We start from the raw sequence: 21,592 nt of genomic DNA, 5'->3' as shown, positions 1-21,592 counted from the left end.
CAGTGTGGCTTCAGACGCGAGTTAAACAGTTCCTCCTCTCTTTTTAAATGCCATAAGATGGAACGTGAGAAGTATTTCTGATATCTTTGACGTGTCTCATGAGAGTTTGTGCTGAGTGAGTGTATGCAGTAGTGGAACAAAATCAGAGGGTGTGTTTCAAATGAATCTCTGACTGCAGCAGCCTTGTATGGTGGGTAAAGGCTGCCCTCTTGCATTCAGGTCGAGCTGTCATGTTTGAAACGAAACCCTAAGAAAAGCTGTCACCGGGGCGGGGCCTTTCATTTTTTTACCCTATATTTACTCCTAAAGGGCGCATATTAGTACTTTAAAAGTACATATTAGTGACCAAATGGTACAGATTAGACCCTTTTGAAAAGGTACAAAAGTGACATTTGTGGAAACTTTTTTTCAGAGTGTGTGTATAAGAATGGCCATTTAATTGATCTCAAGTTCAACAATAAGGTTTTTTTACTTGTCTTGAGAGTAGATCTTTTTTCTTGCCCAGCCATTTAGTTTTCAGAGTTTATTTTACTGTATGTTTACACGTATCATGTCGTCCTGCATTAAAATCCATCATACACATGTAAATTGTCTTTAAATATACAGTATGTATGTGTACATAGTTGTAGTGTACATAAACGTACATATATTGCTGAAAAATATAATAGATAAAAAGGAATATATAAAATTATATATTCAAATAAAATTAAATGTATATAAATTAAAATGATATATTTATATACATGTGTGCATCTCTAGTAAATGTGTATTTGTTTAAATATTATATAATTTAAATTTTATATACAATTTTTGTGTGTGTGTATGTATACTCTCTCACACACACACATATATTAATCGCATTCAAAATAAAAGCTTTTGTTTAAATAGTGTGTATATATATATATATATATATAAAATGTGTGTGTATATATGTGTGTATATTGTGGTGGGAGGAGCAAACGACAGACACAGTGGATGTGGCATTAAGCCTCGGAGAGGTTTTTATTAAACAAAATAATCAAAGAAAGTGTCCAAAAGGGGGTAAAAGTGTCCAAAATAAACAGGGGATCTGGTGTCCTCGTCGTGCTGCGGGGTTCGTGAAGGGAGGCAGTGTTTGGAAGGGAAGGGTCCAGGTAAGGGGCGGAGTCCGGTGGCGGCACGCGCTCCCCTCTCGGGTCCGGGGCGCGAGTGGCGGCGGCTTCGTCCAACGTCTGTCCTCGGCACTTCCGGGGGATTCGACGGCCCGGCATCCTGGCCCGTCAGCCGTCTCACGGGTGCTCGGCGCTATCCGGACTGCGGGTTCGGCAGCTCCCGTCTTTAGCGGTGCGGGAATCCTCTCAACGCTCCCTTCCTGGACCCACGAGGACACCAGCGTGCATGCACGGAGAAGAGATCGGTCTCTCGAGGAGAGGCGCGCTCGGCATTTAAACAGCGGCGGTGATGAGGCTCTATTCACATCAGGTGCGCCTCATCATACACCGCCAGCCCTGGCTGTTTCAGCGCCCCTCCTCTCTCACACACCCACTCCTGTCGGGAGCCTGGTGAAGGGCGGCGAATACGGGACGGGGTGGTGATGATAATAAGGGGGGAGGCAGCCGACTCGTCGCAATAAATAAATAAATATATATAAAATATTACAGTGCCTTCCAAAAGGGACAGTAAAGACAAAATTGTTCTATTGGCTGTGGAGTCAAGACATTTACAAATATGATTAAAAGATGAATATGAGACAAAACTACAGAATGTCACATTTTATTATTGGGTGATTCAACACATAGATGTTTTACCAGCTAAGAAGTTCAGCACTTTTAGAGTTTCATCCCTCTATCTGATGTGAGCATAAGTATTGGAACAGTTGCCTCTCAGGTCTTTCTAAGTGATCAGCTGTGTGCTGTTGCATTCATTCTTCAGATATTAAAAGCAGGGAATGTGTCGTATCAGTTATATCCATTACTTCTGTATTCTGAATCCTGCATTCGATGATGACACACACAAACCAGGATGAAGATGAGGGAGCTGACTTTTAGAGAAAAGCAAGCAGTTTGGATGCTAAAAGAAAAGAGGAAGTCAGTTAGAGCTCTAGCAAAAACAAAGGTCATGGAGAAATCAAGAGTTTGGAAACCACCAGCAACGCCAGCAACCAACAACTGCCTGATCGGCTGAGAAAACAACAGTAGTTGATTGATAGACAAATCATAAAAGCTGTGAAAATGAATCCTAAAAGACGTGTTTGTAAAATCACCAGCAACTTCCAGAAAGCTGGGGTGATGCTCTGACAATCTACTGTCCTCAGGAGACTTTGACACAGAATTACAGATGCTACACAGCAAGATACAAACCTCTGACCAGCACCAAAAATAGAAAGACAAGATTAGAGTTTGCAAAAAAGCACAAAGGTGAGCCAGAAGAGTTTTGGAGCTGTGTTTATGGACCGATGAGACAAAGATGAACCTTTATCTAAGTGATGGGAAAGCAAAAATGTGGAGAAAAAAAGGGAACTGCAATGATCCCAAGCATACAGCCTCATCTGTAAAGCATGGTGGAGGTGGTGTCATGGCATGGGCATGCATGGCTGTCTCTGGAACAGGCCCTCTCAACTTTACTGATGACTTAATGTATGATGACAGTAGCAGAATGAATTTGGAAGGGTACAAAACCATCTTGCCTACCAATATTCAAGAAAATGCCACCAGATTCATTGGGAAGTGCTTCATATTGCATCAGGACAATGACCCAAAACACCCTGCCAGTTCAGTCAAGGAATTTATAAAGAAGAAATGGAAAGTGTTAGATTGCCTAAGTCAATCTCCAGATTTAAATCTGATTGAACATGAATTTCAGCAGCTGAAGAGGAGAGTAAAGGCAGAAACTCCCCAAAACAAGCAACAATTGGAATTGGCTGCATTAAAGGCTGGGAAAAGTCTTTCAAAGGATGAGAGCAAGAGTCTGGTGATGTCTATGGGTCACAGACTCACTGCTGTGATTGTGTGCAAGGGATCTGCAACTAAATAATAGCTTTTAATCTTTTATATCTGCCTTATGTTCAGCTGTCCCAATACTTATGCTCTCATCAATGAGTGGATGAACTCTAAAAGTGCTGTTCTTTTTATTTGGTAAAACATGTATGTGTTGAAACGGCTAATAATAAAATGTGACATTCTGTAGTTTTGTCTCATATTCATCTTTTAATCATATTTGCAAATGTCTTTACTGTTCCAGTACTTATGGAGGGGACTGTATACACACACACACACAGACACACATATACATAGAAATATAACCTGTGCCTTTTGTATGAATTTCTTTACAAAACTTTAATTGCAACTTTTTTAGTGGATGTTTTGTTAGGAATCCCAGTCAACAAGTGTGAGTGCACGTGGTTGGTGATCTGTGTGTTTCCCATGAGCTATTGGCTCCTGTGGTGTTTTCACTTTCCTTTTCCTGTAAATCAAAGCTCATCCTATTAGTCAGCTTGTAGCTGGAGATCAAGGTCGTTTCAGTGGGTGAGAGCAGCACGGGGTGAGGAGAACTCCATGGGTGTGTTCACGAGCACATACACACACTGTGCTTTACACTGGATCATTAAACTGCCTCTTTCTCTGTGTGTGTGTTAAGAGCACCTGACAGTGACAGACTGCACTGATAACCTGAATGTGTTTCCTTTCCTATTGGTGTGTGTTCGGACTTGTTTGCTCAACTATGTCTTAGACTCAACATTTTTCTATCAAATTTTGCAAGCATTTGGACTCTGAGCAGGAAAAACACAAATGCTGAACATTCCAGTGAAAGAGTTGAGAAAGACTTTTGATCTGAGCAGAACTGAACACTAATATCACTTAATTATACAACACTGATGTGTGTCATAGCTGCTTGCATGAGCAATAACAGAAATAAGATACATGCACACAACATATTTTTGAGGTCAACTTTTCGGCTGACTGGACTGGTCTTCAGAAAGGCCAGCATAATTTTGTGTTCACCAGTTGGACACGTTTTTAGGGAGGCATTTTTGTAAAATGCACTTTTGCATTCAAAAACGGGTTAGTTTTCAAGTAGCATATTTTGCAGCTTTTTTTATTATTTATTTTGCATGTGTTTTGTCATCCTGCAGCAAAATGTATGGTGTGTGTGTGTGTATATGTGTGTATGTGTGTGTGTATATACACACACACGTACATGCATGCATACAACACTGTTCAAAGGTTTGGGATCAGTAAGATTTTTTCAAGAAGAGTTTTTTCTTTAGTTTTTCTTAAAGAAGTATTTTCTGCTCATTATGGATACATTTATTTGAGTAAAAATACAGGAAAAAATTTAATTTTGTGAAATATTTTACAGTTTAAAATGATGGTTTTCTGTTTTAATAAACTTTAAAATATAATTTATTTTTGTGATGCGAAGCTGGATTTTCAGCATCACTCCCCCAGTCTTCAGTGTCACATGATCTTTCAGAAATCATTCTAATATGCTGATTTATTATCAATATTGAAACAGTTTTTGCCACTTTATATATTTTTTTATAAATTGTTATACTTTGATTCTTTTATGCATAAAAGGTTTGGGGTCAGTTTTTTTTTTGTTTTAAAGAAATGAATACTCTTATTCAGCAAGGATGTGTTAAATTGATAAAAAAAAAAGGGAGGGTAAAGACTTATATTGTTACAAAAGATTTCTATTTTTAATAGACTTCTGTTCTTTTTGACATTTAATTCGTTCCCCATCTGACCTCACTGATGCTCATGTGTTGAATGGTTTAGTGAACAGTTGGCATCACTATATTTTACATTGGCTGATTTCTGATCTGTTTTCTTGCAGACTGTGTGTCTCGTGAGCTGTCACTGAGTTGCGAGACCCATCACGGTGAGGAGAGCTGGCGGAGCTGTAGCCGAGACTAAATCAAAGCACATCTGCTGAGAAAATGGTGAGTCTGGGGCGAGTTAATGTGTGTCACAGTGCAGTAACTTGCTTTTTCTTTTAATCTGGGATAGAAATATGACATTTTAGAACTGTTTTTGTGAGATTCAGGCAACTTTTTGTAATTTACTGTGCTTTTGCTGACTGAGGGTTACCTGAGGATAACCAACGCTTTATTTGGTTAGATACATTTTGTGTGCTTCAAATCTAATAAACCACCCTGAGTGTACGGTGTGTGTTCAGCGCTGTGGTCTCTTTGGCTCAGTGCATGCTAAAGAAATGCCCTCCGGCTGGAAGAGCAAGCCAAGACGACTTCTATCACCTTTATGAAACAATCCTTTCATTATTGGCAGATCAGAGACTGTCTTTAGATCGCATGTTGTGCTTCATGTGTTTGTCGTGACTCCGTGTTATTAACCGTCATGATGGTTTGCAATCCGCTCTCTTCCTGTTTTTCACGTTCTGCTCTTCCAGAGTAGACTTTCCCAATAAAACTACCTTGCAAGGGTGAACAGATGTTGGCAAGTTCTTTGATGTTTGCATGTATATGTCTGAAGAAAGCTCGGGGAATGCTGATGCCTCTTAAACACTGATGGATAGATTGACTTGGAGTTTTATTGGAAACCTTTTTGCTGCAAAATACCAGTATGAGGTTAATTATCTGACCTGTTGAGCAAAAGTTATTTGAGTCTCTGAGGCCAACATTTTACTGCAAAAGTTCCCCAAATGTTTAGGCTCAATGAACAATCATCTCTTACTAAGCTGTGTCAGCATTAGAGGAATCTAGACCATGTTTGGCTGTAGTTTTAGTATGTTTTGACATGATCATATATTCTGCAGGTCTTAAAAAGTCACCCATTTACAAATAAAGGCCTTAAGCAGAGGAGCAGAAAGTCTTAAATTCATAGTCGTGGCATTACATGTTGCATGTACTGAAAAAAAGAATATCTTGCTCAGTATTTGTCTTGTTTTCTAGCACAAATATATAAACCTCCTTAAATCAAGATACATTTACTTGAGAAGCAGAATGATATCAGATAAGAAGTCTTGTTTTCTGATAAATTGATCTAAATGAAGTGAGTTTATGATGAGAGCAAGAACAAATCTGTCAGTGGGGTATGAAAGCTTTTCTTTTGAATTACATTGTTTTTTTGAGCCCATCAGCAGTGTTTGTTTTAATCATAAACTCATTTCATTTTGATCAGTTTATCAAAAAGTATCGTTAACTAAAATTAAAGCCATAAAAAATAAAATGTTAAATAAAATTAACATCAACTAAACCAATATAAATTACAAAAAGTTTTTTTTTTCATTACAACTGGTTGCCAAGGCACCATTTATCATTTGTTTAGCTTAACTACAACTAAAGCAAATAAATAAATTATTAAAACTGTAAAATAAGTTATATTAAAACTAGGGATGTCCAGATCCGATCACGTGGTTTCAGACTCGATCGGAATCGGACGTTACCTCCCGATCAGGACTCGGATATATATGTATATATATTCTCATTATTTTTTAACACATCTATAGTTATGCGGTGGCACAGAGTTAGACCTCTTGACTCCACACAGAAACAGCAACGCGTGCGGCATGACATCACTTTGTTGCAGAGACGCTATTGGTTAAATGCTGGCAAAGTAGAATACGGAAGCAGCTTGAAGCGGAAAGCGCGAGTATGTCTGCGGTCTGGAGGTATTATAAAGTTGATGACAACAGCATTGCCATAGCAAACTGTGAGATATGTAAACTTGGGATTGCAAGAGGTGGAAAGAAAAAGGCTACATTTAACACCACAAACCTGATACGGCACCCCAAAAACAAACACCCGACACAATACAGCGAGTTTACCCAGGCAACCCAGCCGAAGACGAGTCAGCTCACGCTGCAGAAGAGTTTGAAGAGGAGAGAAAAAATGCCCCGTGACAGCGCGAAGGCGCAGGACATCACAGCCAAGATAGCACAAACGATCGCAATGAGCGCCTTTGTAGAGAACCCTGGATTTCTTGGAGCACGTAGAACCTCGATTTGAAATGCCGTCTCGCCACTGTTTCAAAGCTCTGCCAGCCCTTTATAAGAAGATTTCTGACAAACTACTTGTCCTGTTATCAGATGTACCCCATGTTTCGTTCACCACAGATATCTGGAGTTCGTCCGTAGCTCCCATGTCTACTAAGCCTTACCGCACAATGGATCGACCTCAGTTTTGTTTTACGCCGTGCGACCCTACATGTCCAGGAATTTCACGGATCGCACACCGCAGAGTGCATCCAGCAATCGATGGAAAAGATGCTAAACAACTGGGGAATAGACAAGCAACGGGTCTACGTAATTTTGCGTGACAACGCGGCAAATATGAAGAAAGCTATGAGGGATATGGGCGTGCCGAGTGTGGGCTGTGTCGCCCATTCCTGTCAGCTCTGTGTGCATGAGGGCCTGCTGTCTCAGCGCAGCGTGGCCAACGCAAGGAAGATTGTAGACCATTTTAAACACTCCCCGTTGGCCTACTCTCGACTAGAAGACATACAGATGGACCTAAATATGGATATCAAGCGCCTACAGCAAGATGTACAGGTGAGATTCCTCTCGTAACATTCTTTAATGTATTTCTATTTCCCATACACTTGATTTAGTAAGCCACTAATGCATTACGTGCTCTGCACCTAATTTGCACAAAAATAAAGTGAATCATGTTCTCTTATGTGCAGACACGATGGAACAGCAGCCTCTACATGCTGAAGAGCCTACTGCAACAAACACGTGCTCTTAGTGTCTTTGCAGCTGAACGCACTCTACCAGCAACACTGACAGCTCACCAGTGGGAGCTGATGAATAAGACTGCTGTTGTGCTATCCCCCTTTGAAGAGCTGACCAGGGATGCGAGCAGGGAGACTGCAGCTGATGTGATCCCTGCCATAACAGGTCATTTGTATTTTTATTTATTACTTTATACTGTAACATTTATTGATGTTGTTTGAAACAAACTATAAACCCATGCATTCATTAAGTCAATCATTCACTCATTAGTGCTCAGACGTATTCTGTCTCCGGAGGATGATGATGACCAGGGAATAAAAACAATGAAGAGGACTCTGCTGGAGGCAGCGGAGAAGCGCTTTGCTGATGTTGAAACTGAGCCACTCTTCTACATCCCAGATACAAAGATGGGCAAGTATAGTAAAATTAAAATGCACCTTTTGTGCATCATGTTTATATAAAGTCAAGTCATCACCAGACACCAGTATTAAGCCATTTTATTTTTTACTTCCTTTTTAATTTAGTTTTGGGTAATTTAGTTAAGGTTTGATTTTTTTTTTTTATTGTTTATTAATTGAGTACATGTGTAGGCAGTTGCCTAACTGAAGAGCTGTGCTATGTGGTGTCTCTTGTCTTATTGTTTTGAATTGTGTTACTTTTATCTGTTTCTAGCTTTTTCACAAAGTCAGCCAACCTGTTGCTTGCAAAGGAACAGCTTATCCAGGAGGTGGCAAAGACAGAGGGGAGGAGGGCTGTCAGTGCAGTGCCAGAGGAAAATGAGGCTGCAGCAGAGCCAGTGAGCAAGGCACCACATCATGAAGCATGTAGCAGCCTGGACATCGCCTTTGAGGAAATCTTACAAGAGAGGCAGTCACAGGGATGGTCCGTGAGTACCACATCAGCAGAAACTCAAGTGCAGACCTACCTCTCAGAAAAAAACCCCCCTAAGAAAAGCGACCCACTTCAGTACTGGAAAGAACATGCTGATCAGTTTCCCTCTATGGCTGCTGTTGCAACCCAGTATCTCAGTGCCCCCTGCAGCTCTGTGGACAGTGAGAGACTTTTTAGTGCCGTTGCAAACGTCCTTGATGAGAACAGAAACCGGCTCAAACCTGACAACGTAGAGCTGTTAGTTTTCATTAAGAAAAACATACATTTCCTTCTGTGAAACTTACTACTGTGATGACAGTAAGAGTTAGGAGTGCAGTTCCTAAAAGCACATTACTGGCTTTGCAAACACTGTGGCACTTTTCGTTATTTATTTGTTTACATGCCTGCCGGGTATTTTAAGTTGAGGTGCTATTTGTTTTTATATTAGACTTTTTTTATATATTTACTGTTGCACTAAAGTCCAAAAGTGAAGAATTTGTTATTTATTACTTGATTGTTCAAGCTACCTCACAGAAGTGCTCTGTTTGTTAAATGTTAAAATAAGGTGAATTAAATAAAAAATAAGGAACATCCTGGATCTGTTTCTTCGCTCTTCTTTATTCTTTTTTTTTAATGTATTATAGAAGTATCGGATCGGGACTCGGTAACAGTAGATACTCAAAATCAAATGACTCGGACTCGAGGGCAAAAAAACCTGATTGGGACATCCCTAATTAAAACTGCTATATAGAAGTTTTTAAGAACCTAACAAAAATGACAAAAAGCACAATTACTAAAACTTAAATTAAAATGAATGTGAAAACATATAGAAATATATTATCAAAAAGTAAACAATCTTTTTCAAAATATTAACAAAAAGTATAACACGTGATGCTAAAATAACACTGGTGCATTTATTAGTAAAAAATAAAAATGTCAAAACTAAATGACAAACTTTATAATTGAAGGTTGATTCATGTTCTGTATGTTTTTTGTGCTGCTGATTTGAGCTTCAATCACACTTTAAAGACTCAGAGTGTGAGAGCAGCGGAGTGTGAAGCCGTGGGTTTTCCATGATGATGTGTCGCTCTGAGCGAATGAACACGTCCCTCGACACTCATTAAACACTTAGCGCTCTCTGTAAACAAAGCACAGCCTGTGCCTCGTCCTCCTCAGGACCGTTCATAAACCTCGTAAGAGTAAATCAACCACCGTCGGGTCAGTTCTGCACTGCGGTCCGTCCAACAGCTGCTCAGAAACCCTTCCCAGAAACCATCTTCTCATCTCATTTACACTAAACCAGAACCGGAGCTCTGCAGGTGCTCTTTTCCTGCTTTCTGCCGGTCCTTAAAGAGTCTTAAATTTGCTCATACGAAGTCTTAAATAGTGTAACAACAGTCTTTATTTTTTAAGAGGTCTTGAATGTGAGGATGGAAAAATAGACAACGTTGTACAGATTTTTGGACAAGTTTCGAAAGGCTGCGATTCATTTAAATACATGTGAGCTCTGCTTATTTCAAAGTCAAAACATGGCGCTGTTGCACATCTAACAGTTTGCAATTAGTGAATATTGTGCATTTATGCCTAACGATTGCTTATGATGCACCTTTGATGGATTGATGTTTGTTTTTTTATATTATAATATGTTGCAGATGGTCGTAAGATGCATATTTTATGTCTCATGTTTTTGAATGAGCAGCTACACTCTTAAAAATAAAGGTGCCTCACGATGCCATAGAAGAACCTTTTTGTCTAAACGGTTCCATAAAGAACCTTTAACATCCGCAGAACCTTTCTGTTTCACTATAGGTTCTTTGTGGTGAATTAGGTTCTTCATATCATAAAAAGGTAAGCAAGAGATGGTTCTTTGAAGAACCTTTGACTGAATGGTTCTTCTATGGCATCGCTTGAAGAACCTTTTGAAGCACCTTTATTTTTAAGAGTGTAGAAGTAGTAAAGCATAGACATTTCATAAGAGTCCCAGTGTATTTTGGGCTTGTTTGATAAAAAAAATCTCTCATTTTGTTATTATTGGTGTTTTGGTTCCTACATTTTTCCCATCTTTTGAATGAACAGCTGGATATAGTAAAGCATAAATATTTCAAAATAAGAGTCCCGGTGTATTTCATTTATTTATTACACTTTTTGGGGTATTACTCAGTAGTGGCATATGTGTGCAGAAAAAGGTCTTTAAAGTCTTACATTAGTTTTCAGAAGCGCTGTGATGAGTAATTGGTGTGTGATTGGATGGGAACTGATGGCCAGTGTTCTGGCTGAGTGGACGCAGTCAATGCTTCTCACTGGCCCGTTGCGGCCGCGGCTCATATTGTGTAGCGTCTGTAATTGTCTGCGGAGCAAAGTGGCTGGGAAATGTTCCTGTGAAGGTGTTCTGAATGTGATCATTTGAGCTGTTTTTCTTATTGGTGGTTCTTTTGAGACTCCATTTGGTAAAGCAACTTCTGTTTTTGTTGTAAAAGTGTTTCTACAGTCTCCTGAGAGTTTTCTGTTGAGCAAATTGATTGTAGAAATTGTGGTTTGCATGTTTCCATTCTTAACCATTCATTATCTGAGCTGTTATGTCACCCTGGAGTTGATATACATCTGAAAGCTGACTAAATAATCTTTCCATTGATATATGGTTTGTTAGGATAGGACAATATTTGGCTGAGATACAACTATTTGAAAATCTGGAATCTGAGGGTGCAACAATCTAAATATTGAGAAAATCAGCTTTAAAGTTGTCCAAATTAAGTCCTTAGCAATGCATATTACTAATCAAAAATGAAGTTTTGATACATTTACAGTAGGAAATTTACAAAAATATCTTCATGAAACATGATCTTTACTTAATATTCAAATGACTTTTGGCATAAAAGAGAAATGTATAATTTTGACCCATACAATGTATTGCTATTGCTACAAATATACCCGTGCTACTGATGACTGCTTTTGTGCTCCAGGGTCACCCATAATAATCAGTATTTTTGACTCCTTCCAGTGTGAGTTTGAATTGAATTGGCCATGGCAGACAGGAAGTTCAATAGTACCTGTAATTTGAATTGGAAGGACAGGAAGATGATTTTATGACTAGAAAATGCACTAGGCCAACACCATTACCAAAGTTGTTCTGTTTTGTTTTCTGTCTTGTAAATCTGATCATCTTCTTTTGGCTCATTTTTTAAAAGAAATATATATAATACACATCAGTTATTTTATTGTTGTTATTATAGTTTTTATTAATATTTTAGCTTTATTATGCTAAATTAACTTTGTTTTATTTTAAATTGTATCGTAGGTTTTAATAAATTTGTATGTGCTTTTGTATTTTTGAAATTAATTTTAAAAAATGTTTATTTTTATTTAATTTACAGGATTGTTTCACAGTATCTTAAATTTCAATTAAGTTGATTATTAAATTGATTTAATAGTATTTAGTGTTCAGTATCTTCTGTTCTCATGTGACATCTTATTGGTAATTCATATATAAAAATAATTTATTGTTAACAAATACACTTACAGCAGTAATATGAATTTTGTTTAAAATTAATTCTACGTATATGAAATTGATATTTGAGTTACAATTCTGTATCTTTTTCCAAAGTCATTTCAAGTTCAGTCCAGTTTAGTCCAGTTGATTTGTGAGAGGTGAGTTTTCCAGCAGGTGTGTCTGTGTGTCTCTACATTCATTCACACACACCCAGAAAACAATCGACTTAAACAGTCTGTTTCTGTTTCATTCCCTTTCACTCACAGACGACAATGAGGATCTTTTTTCCTTGTTTTTGTCTGTGAATAATGGGCCGAGTGAAGGTGGGGCCAGACACCGTCTCGCATGATGTCAGGATGTCTCTGAGCTCACCTATATCCATCCTATGGGCTGAGCTGTTTTATGGCTCAAGGAGCTTCAGGCAAACACTTGAAGACTCAGTTACAGGGAAATCAGGAAATTTAGATCTACATGAATCGTTCGTTATATAGCCAACAATGAAAGTATTGCAAGAGGTGTATATTTACTATTTTTTTTTTATAAAAACAGAAAAGTGTTATTTTTTTATTTGTTTTCTATATTTGTTAACATTTTAATTAATGTATTTAATTTCCTAATATAAAATTATAAAATTTAATAGAATTTCTCAATATATATATATATATATATAAGTGCTGTCAATCGATTAAAAATGAGCTAATTGATCACATTTTTCTGAAATTAATTGTGATTAATCGTGATTAATCCCACCTAACATTAAAGTTTTTAAATATACTTTTATATTGCAATAATTCCACATTCAGTCTTCAAATTAATGTACAAACAACATAAAGACAATATATTTTTTAATATTTGTTTAATGGCATCTTTTTTATGACTGAAGGCCGGAATCACTGATACCAACACTGATTTCTCTATAAAATTGCCCCCCCCCCCCAATATTTAACCATTGACTATAGCCTTTTAACATTAGTGTATAATTGAGAGCTATCAATTTTAACATTTATTAGACCTTAAAAAAATAACTTCTAATTTAAGTGAACTTGAAACAATCTTCACTTAAACCCATTATAATAAATGTCATATTTACCTGTGCCCTTCAGTAGAAATATACAGAAGGTGAAGTTATCAAACACTAAATTCTAAATTAAATATAGATGAATCCTTAAAGCTTATCCTTAAAAAGTTCTCTTTTTTTTTCTCTCTTTTTTTTTTTTTTCTTTGTCCTTTTGATTAATAGACATCTCAGCAGCTGGTTATTAGGTTATTTTGGCTGTTATTTCTTTAAGAGCTGCTGCTGAACGTGACAGGGATCTGACATGCATCATATTTTCTCTCAAATCTTTTTACCATTTCTGACCCACTTCAGGTCTCTATTAATGAGCTGCCGAGTTGAATCGGGTGTGTTAGATGAGGGAGACAGTGCTGAAAGTTTTGAAAACCATTTCAGAGACATGTTTTTAAATGTGACTCATAAAATATATTACATGCACGCACAGTTTTAAGGCAGCTTTAATCGCCCTTTTCATGACTAAGTGACCATGACATTGCATGCACGTAGTTTATTTCGCGCTTTGATATGAAAATATACAGGCTACAGCGTGCGCCGGCGTACCACTGTGAGCACAGTACTGTTTCTGCGCTCGTTTGGCTGGCGCTGAAGTGAAGCTGGAGGGCACGTCTGAAACGTCTGCGACTGAATAAATGCACTTCTTGCCAAGAGAAAAACTGACAGAAACAGCAGTTGTGAGAGGGGTGGCCAGCCCTAGCCCCGCCCCTGCGGGAATTGCGTTAAATATTTCTCTACATACAGTTGTGTTTGTTTCACTCTTTCTGCTCACGTAGAGTCATTAAGTACAGTAACGATCAGGTGCTTGTCGTCTTAACTTATCATTATGTATTACCTGAATCAATGTTTGATGTTGTTGTATATTAATGAATGTTTGACAGTGGTTGTTTACTGTAGACTGTGTTCTAATGGCTCATGTAGTTAAACCGAGTGAGTTGTTTGTGGTGTGGTTGTAGGATTTCCTTCTTTATGGCCCTGTGTCATGCATTTGTGTGACGTGCACAGCTGTTTCAGGGGAGCGACGTGTGTGTGTGTGAGAGACGTGAGGTGTGTGTTGTGCTGTTTTGACACTGTATTAAAGAGGTCATGAATTGATCAATCAAAATTGCCTTGATCTTTTGACATATATAAGGGGTCATTTGGGGGTCATACTAAAAAACATCCTGTAAGTTTCAGAACTCAAAACTTTTTTGTTAATCTAAAAGCAGCTTATATTGAAGGCAAGCTGCTAAAATGACATCTTTTGGAATGTCACTTATGACGTCATAGTGTGATGAAATCCCGCCTCTAGCCCCGCCCACTGATTTATGCATGTAGTAGGTAAATAAAGAGAGAGGCGAACACAGGTTTACGACTCCGAGGATAACAAGACGCTGTGCAGGACCAAGTTATGGAAAAACACAGTCTTTGCATTGCCTTCCTTCCTTGCCTGGAATAAACTTCATTTTGAATAAGTTCCAGATCGCGTCAGTAAGAACCTGGTCGTTTGTTCACTTAATTTTACCACAGACTCTTTTTTTAAACAAGACACAAATCGACACTGGATTTTCAGAAAGATTGAAACTAAAAGACGATGCTGTGCCGACTATTGGATTCAACAGCAATGTCTCGACACACGTGTTTGAGTAGCAGCTGTTTTTATCATGTCTCACTATTGCTTTGTCTGTTATTACAGATCGCTTGATAAGTACTGAGTATTTATACATTCGTAGCCAGTCATAGCAGTGGACGTTTACTTTACAAGTCTAAATCTTATGTATAAGTCTTGTTAATTATGTGCATATTTATATGTTCTCTAGAAGCTTGCGTTCTGCAAATGAACGTTGCTTTGTTGTTCACCCCAAAGAGGCACAAAATCACTTTCACAGACTTTTACATGAACCGTTCCCTCCTGCCCAACTCAGTCCTTAACCATCTTCAAGAATCTCTTCCATCTTTATTTGACCCTCTAACTCTAGCACTCTATTCTAATTCTACTGTTTAAAAAAAAAACTAACATTAGCTTTTCTAATGTTTTTGTATTCTATCTATTTGTTTTCTTTTTATTTATTATACAATTAACAAAGCAAACAAACCTTGTTATGTGTACTGCGTTAAGCTAACCAAGATCATGCATATCATTGCTCTTTTGTTAATTTTGATTGCTTCTAATGTCCTCATTTGTAAGTCACGTTGGATAAAAGCGTCTGCTAAATGACTAAATGTAAATATAACATTATAAAAGAGGAGAGCAAGACCTCAGGGAACAGTATGAAATAAAAAAGGCAGTTCATGACCCCTTTCAATTTAAATATTTGTAGTTGGTTTATGAAAGATTTTATTTATATAATATATATTTATTTATTTCTAAAAGATATAGTGTACAGTTTTAAAATTACATTAAATGTGTATTTTCATTGTATTTTTGTTGAAAATTTATGTTTGATTTTAAATAATGCATTTAGTTTAAAAATGAATATTTTATTTTACATGTTGCACAGTTAGATGCTGATGGTGCATCTGTATTTTGGCCGGGTATGAGGAGAGAGAGAGTCGTGACTTTAGATAAAGAGCTTAAATCATTCATTGTCATGTGCTGGGACTCTTCCTGTCTGTACTTCCTGTCTGTCACGACTCACGGCAGGAATATTCCTGATATATGCTACAAATGTAAACAAGAAAAGGGGACTTTATTCCATGAGAATATAAGAATGTAGTTCTTTTTATTTCTTTTTTTAAATAACTTTATTTTATATAGCACCTTTTAAAGCAAGATTTCTTGAGATAAAATAGAGAACAATAATAGAATAAAATTAAGGAAAAATTAAGTCTTATCCTAATATATATATATATATATATGTGTATATATGTGTGTGTATGTATGTGTATATATGTATATGTGTATATATAAAGGCTGTGTAGAATAATTGAGCTGACCTGAGTTCTGCGTGTTTTTTTTTATAAATTATTTTTATTTATATTATTTTGTGATTTTATTATACATTGAACAAGCTTCTCAATAAAAATCAACTAAAATCTGTCCTTTTATATGTAAATATAAAAATCTCAAATATTTGCAGAACTATTTGAACACTTTGACCTCAGTTCAGAAAATTAAGAGAATTATAAAACAAAATGAATAAAAAAAATCAAGTAAAAGAACCTAAAAATGTTTAGAAGTTTAAAAGTGGGAAATTGGTTTAAAATGTACCCTTTTGCTCACTTTATGATGGAACAAAAGCAGCTTTTTCCATGTGGTTGAAAGTGTGAATTTAACATTTTATTCAGTATGTGCAGACATGAAAGGTTGGGGTGAGGTGGACATGAAATGTTGTGCATGCTGGGAATGACGTCACGGTGGGGTATAGCGGCACATCGTGGCACGTTCTTCACGCTCTGAATGCTGTGGAGTCTCTCCTAGAGACGGACGGCGAGGTACAGCACGTCCTTTAGTGCAGACAGCGATGCATGCTGGGAAACTGCGGAGCGAGTGTCTCTCAGCAGGTTACAATGGAGCCCGTGAGGGAGGGAGGGAGGGAGGAGACTCTGAAGAATGCTGTGTCACTGGAGCCGCTGCGGATCCCCTCTCTTTCTTTCTTTCTTTCTCTCTCTCTGTGTGTCAGTGTCTCTCGCCCGTCGTGACTGAAGCGCGCTGATGCGTCCCCCCCCCCCCACTGCAGCCATGCAGCATCGCAGAGCTTCGGCAGACAGAACTCACAGCAAGGAAACATTAACCTGATGAGGAGCACCTGATTTAATATGTATATCTAATGCATTTTTAAATCTGATGCATTGAGAAAATAATCGAATAATTGAATTGAGGAAATGAGCCTATACCCATTTTTAAATAAAGCATGAATATTAAAAAAATATATATTTTGCTTTAAAATGTAAATAGCTGTAGGTCAAGGTCATGGGTTTGATTCCTGATTAAAATATTTACGTTATAGTCAGAGGATAAAAGTGTCTGCCAAATGCATAAATGTAAATATAAAATGAATTACATAAAATATAAAAAGTGTTCATAAAAATGAATACATAAATATTAGTACAAAACTATATGTAGCAAATAAATAATATAAATACATGCAGTATTTGTGTGTGTGTGTGTATGTATACACACACACAAATACATACATACATATGTATATAAAAAAATTGTATATAAATAAAACTTATATTAATTCGTCTTTAGTATTTTTTTTTTTTTTTTTAGTAGGCTAGTTTTGTAGTTTTATAAAAACAATTTTTTTTTTTTTATAGATTTCTCATTTTTATTTAATTTAATTTAAATATTTAATTTAATATATTAAGATGTATGTGTACATGGAATGAGTCAGTCCTATTTTAGTATAATTAAGATAATATTCCCGTTTTTATTAATATTTTGCATCATATTTTGTTTTTATATTGTGTTTTCATTTACATTTGTGAAGTTTATTTTTATTGCTTTTTGTACTTTTTAATAGGCTACATAATTTTTATTTCAGTTTTAATTTTATTTATTTTAGTATATCATGGTAAACCAAAGTAAAAGAAGAAATGTTGCTTTGGCAAATAGCTGAAATGTTTTTTTTTTCAGTTAACATTTATTTTATTTTATTTTATTATGGTTTTCATTTTAGCTAACTATAATAACCCTGTTCTTCATTGTGGCTCGTTCAGCGTTGTGCAGCTGGTGATCCTGATGCAGTAGTTGTCTTTATTTCCCATCTCAGTCATTTCAGAGCGGAAATGGTCTGGGTGTTTCTGTGCTCATGGACGCAGTGATATGTGCAGCGCTGGCGTCTTGCTGAGGTTGCAGGCTGGCACTGATGAGATCTCGGTGAAGGGTGAACGCAGGAATAACGAGAGAGAGAGAGAGAGAGAGAGAGAGCGTGCACGTGAGAGGATGCAGTGCACGAGGGTGGAGCTTAGCATCAGGCAATACCCCGTCTAATTCTCTCTCTCTCTCCATCTCTCCATCTCTGATCTCTGTGCGCTGACGCCGGTTAACCTGTCTGTGCTGTCCTGCTTTCACCAGCCACTCTGTCTTTGTTCTGGAATATTCGGAGCGACAGGAAGCGCAAGGAATTGTGCGTCAGATCGATGTGTGTGTGTGTGAGGAGGTGAAACGCACACTGGTCTCGGCAGAGGGAAGGATGGTTTTGCCGGATGGTTTTGCGGCGGTTCTCATCCGAGTGCGTGTCTCCCGGGCAACCGCGCCATGAGCTGGACCAGCCGCGCCTCCTGCTCAATGCTCAACTGCTTCGTAAGTGTGTGTGTGTGTGAGAACGCTGCAGCTGTGGGTTAAGTAATTGATACCACATGGTCATACAGATGTGTGTGTGTTAGAATCACAGAAGTGCTGTTTCTACAGAGAAAGCGAGAGTGAGGAGGGTGATGGTGTTTGTCATAAAGACAGCAGCAGCGGTGCTCAGAAGCTCAACCAGGAATATATGAGCAAACGGCGGGAGAGAAGTTCAGAAGAGTGTCAGATTAGGAATATTTTGAGGTCTTTAGATTTAATTTTTTTTAATAGATTCTCTATTTGGAAAGTTTGAAATCTTTGTATGAAGATAGCAAAGTCGTTGCAAGTGCAATATTATTAATAATAATAATAATAATAACAATAATATTATTATGTAGAATAATAATAATAATAATATAAAACAATAAAAAATTTAATATTTTATAATGATATAGTGGTATAATATCTCATTATTATTGTAGAAATATATTTTGATAAATAATAATGCTAATAAATATACTGAAAATGTTGTATAGTTGTTACAATCATTGTTACATTATAATAGTATGAAATTATGCTAAATAATTACAATAATGATAATGATTATTATTATTATTATTATATAGCTTAAGATACAAAATAATAATAAAAATAACAAGGATACTAAAACAGAAATAGAAAATAAAAAAATTAGAAAATGTTATGAAAAAAATATTAATTGTTTATAATAATAGTATAATATGCATACAATTGATATTTTATTATTGATAATATTATAGTAATATTATTATTATTATTGTTATTATTATTATTACTACTGTGGCATAATATCTTGCCTATTAATATGTAATAAGCGTGATTTAAAAAATGTGGTGACGTTATAATAATTTTTATTATTATTTGTTATATTAGTAAAATATTATTGTTAATAATAATAATATTGTTAATAATATAATAATCATAAGTATAGTAAAAAATTATAATATTATTTATGTAGTATAATAATGGCAACAGTGTTATTTATTATTATTATTATTATTATTAATAATAATAATAATAATAATAATAATGGCATTTTGTATTGTATTAGTTTTTGGTTTGTTTCCCATATTAAGTTTCCTGTGTTTTCTGTGTTGTTGTGATTCGGTGTTGATCTCTTTAGTTTGAGAGCACATGGCTGTAGTGTAGCGTGGGGATGTAAGGTGGATGTGAACGGCAGTCTCAGCTGCTCACTCAGCACTTCTGATGGTAACGAGGATGTGTTTAGTGCAGACGTGCTTGGGTGAGTGATTGGTGTTTATAGTCAGAAGGTCTTTACGGTGATCTTGCTATTGTCTGATTGGTCTATCAGGAACATATTTTCGTAAAGGATTGTGGGCAGTTGATGTCATGCATTCGTGTGGCACTTTTCCAATTTATGGATAGTTGTGATCGACCGATATTGATTTTTTATATATATATATATATATATAACCGATACAGTGCCAATTATTTGTATGTTTGTGTACCCGATAACCGATATGCAGAACCGATATTTTTTCTGTTATACTTCTGTTTTGACACAATGATAACAACACCACTGAACTGAACAAACCATTTTATTTACAACAATCACTCCCTCCTTGCATACAAAACAACAAAACATTTTATTTATAAAAAAGCATCATCAGCCACACTAATATTAACAATAAGCAAAATAAATGTAGAATGTCTAATGTTTTCAAATGGAGAAAATAAATAAAGGACGGGGGAGTCATATCAACTTTGCAGAAATGTAATGCTTCGTTTTAAATTAGGCAGTTTAATAGGCTAAAGAGTGAAGAATAATTCACTGGATAATGTTAATTAACTGAATAATATTCTCTGGAATATTAGAATATAACAAATAAAACATTGTATTTTATTGCATTTCTCAACTGGTATATCAGAATTATTAATGTTTTTGTCATTCTAGATCATGAAATGCCTGCTGCACGCTGTGTTTATGTAGATGTTTATTAGCAAAATAATGGTTATAAAGTATATGTTAATATAATTTAGGCTGTTTTAAACTAGTGAATCTTGTTCAAAGTTACATGCAGTGGCTATGCTGGAGCATTTCCTGAACAGCGATATAAAAGCGACTTCACGAGACTAATGATGAGCATATAGACAACAGAGAGAGAATTAAATTCAGTGCTGTTATTTCCAATATGCGTTCATTCATGGCTGTATTATAAATAATGCATTTAATTCATGCAAAATTACATCTTTATTGGGACAATAAAAAAAATCTGCCTTTTTTATGCAGTATATGCAGCAATTAGTTGACAAACCAATACAAAAACAGTAATTATAGATTTTGAAAATATGTATTTCTAGATAAAACTGTTTTTCTAGGTAAGGTTTATTTATATTTGAGAGTGTCCCAAACTGTACCAGACTGTTTGGCCCAAAACAATTAATTAACTGAAATATGTAAAAAATAAGTAGGCACTTCCACATAGGTATTTAGTAAATAAAGCATCATATTTGTCAAATTTCCAGGAAAAATACTGATTCTAAAGTATATATTTTATAAACTATTATAAAATCCATAAAAATAACAAACAACTATAAAAGTCATGTGTTGGGTTTTTAATACGTGAAGCATTTCATGTTGAATTTCCAGAAAAAATAACAAAATATTGTACTGTTATAATATAAAAATAACATAACTATAAAAATAACGTATGATGGATATTTAGCATATAAAGCATTTACAATGTTTTATTTGTCCCATTTCTAGCAACAATAACTACTATAAAGTGATATTTTATAAACCATTTCAAAATAACTATAAAAATAACTCGTGGTGGATTTTTAGTATGCAAAGCTTTTCATTTGTCAAATTTCCAGCAAAAATAACTGTTTTATAGTTATAAAACAACTAAAAAAATACAGTGGAGATACCGTATTTGTTTGGTTTTTAGTATGTAAAACATTGTCAATTTTCCAGTAAATGTAATTATTAGAAAATTATATTTAATGAACTAAAACTAAAAATGTTATATGTATTTGTTGAATTATAAAATTCTATCCTGAAATGGCTATAAAAATAACATTTATAAATATAAGATGCTGTGAGATTTACAGTTGCTGAATCACTCATTTGTGAAGTAAGATATTTGTTGTATCTCATACACCTGCATTAGACTGAATCGTGTTTGTATTTGCTCCTGCTGTGAGTGTTATGTTCTCAGTGAGAGCAATGAGAGGCTCTTATTGAATGAAGAATGATTTTTCTGTGCGGTGACGTGATCGGTGT

General features: G+C 36.0%; 2 protein-coding genes across 3 annotated transcripts in view; both read left to right on the top strand.

Moving 5' to 3' along the window:
* LOC306871756 (phosphatidylinositol-3,5-bisphosphate 3-phosphatase MTMR4-like) overlaps positions 1–21,592 on the top strand; it is a 72,644-nt gene that overhangs the window by 6,432 nt on the left and 44,620 nt on the right. For both annotated transcript variants that reach the window (XM_079419893.1, XM_079419894.1), the window contains exon 2: positions 4,816–4,921. In XM_079419893.1, coding sequence (XP_079276019.1) covers positions 4,919–4,921 — 3 coding nt within the window. In that variant the 5' untranslated portion in view covers positions 4,816–4,918. The remainder of the gene's footprint in view (positions 1–4,815; positions 4,922–21,592) is intronic.
* LOC306871768 (zinc finger BED domain-containing protein 4-like) lies at positions 5,964–9,336 on the top strand. The gene is made up of 4 exons (XM_079419913.1): positions 5,964–7,488; positions 7,623–7,836; positions 7,942–8,082; positions 8,344–9,336. Exons 1-4 carry the CDS (start codon positions 7,195–7,197, stop codon positions 8,469–8,471), a joined length of 777 nt encoding a protein of 258 aa, XP_079276039.1. The 5' UTR covers positions 5,964–7,194; the 3' UTR covers positions 8,472–9,336.

Source organism: Barbus barbus (assembly GCF_936440315.1).
Source record: "Barbus barbus genome assembly, chromosome: 6".
Classification (NCBI taxonomy): domain Eukaryota; kingdom Metazoa; phylum Chordata; class Actinopteri; order Cypriniformes; family Cyprinidae; genus Barbus; species Barbus barbus.
The sequence above is the reverse complement of the archived record's forward strand: the minus strand, read 5'-3'. Positions and strand labels throughout refer to the sequence as shown.

Bases quoted from the DNA above. Each gene is read 5' to 3' on its own strand.
- LOC306871768 (XM_079419913.1), top strand. From the start codon at position 7,195: ATGGAAAAGATGCTAAACAACTGGGGAATAGACAAGCAACGGGTCTAC. The intron at 7,489-7,622 runs GTGAGATTCCTC...TCTTATGTGCAG, and splicing joins GCCTACAGCAAGATGTACAG to ACACGATGGAACAGCAGCCT. The intron at 8,083-8,343 runs GCAAGTATAGTA...ATCTGTTTCTAG, and splicing joins CATCCCAGATACAAAGATGG to CTTTTTCACAAAGTCAGCCA.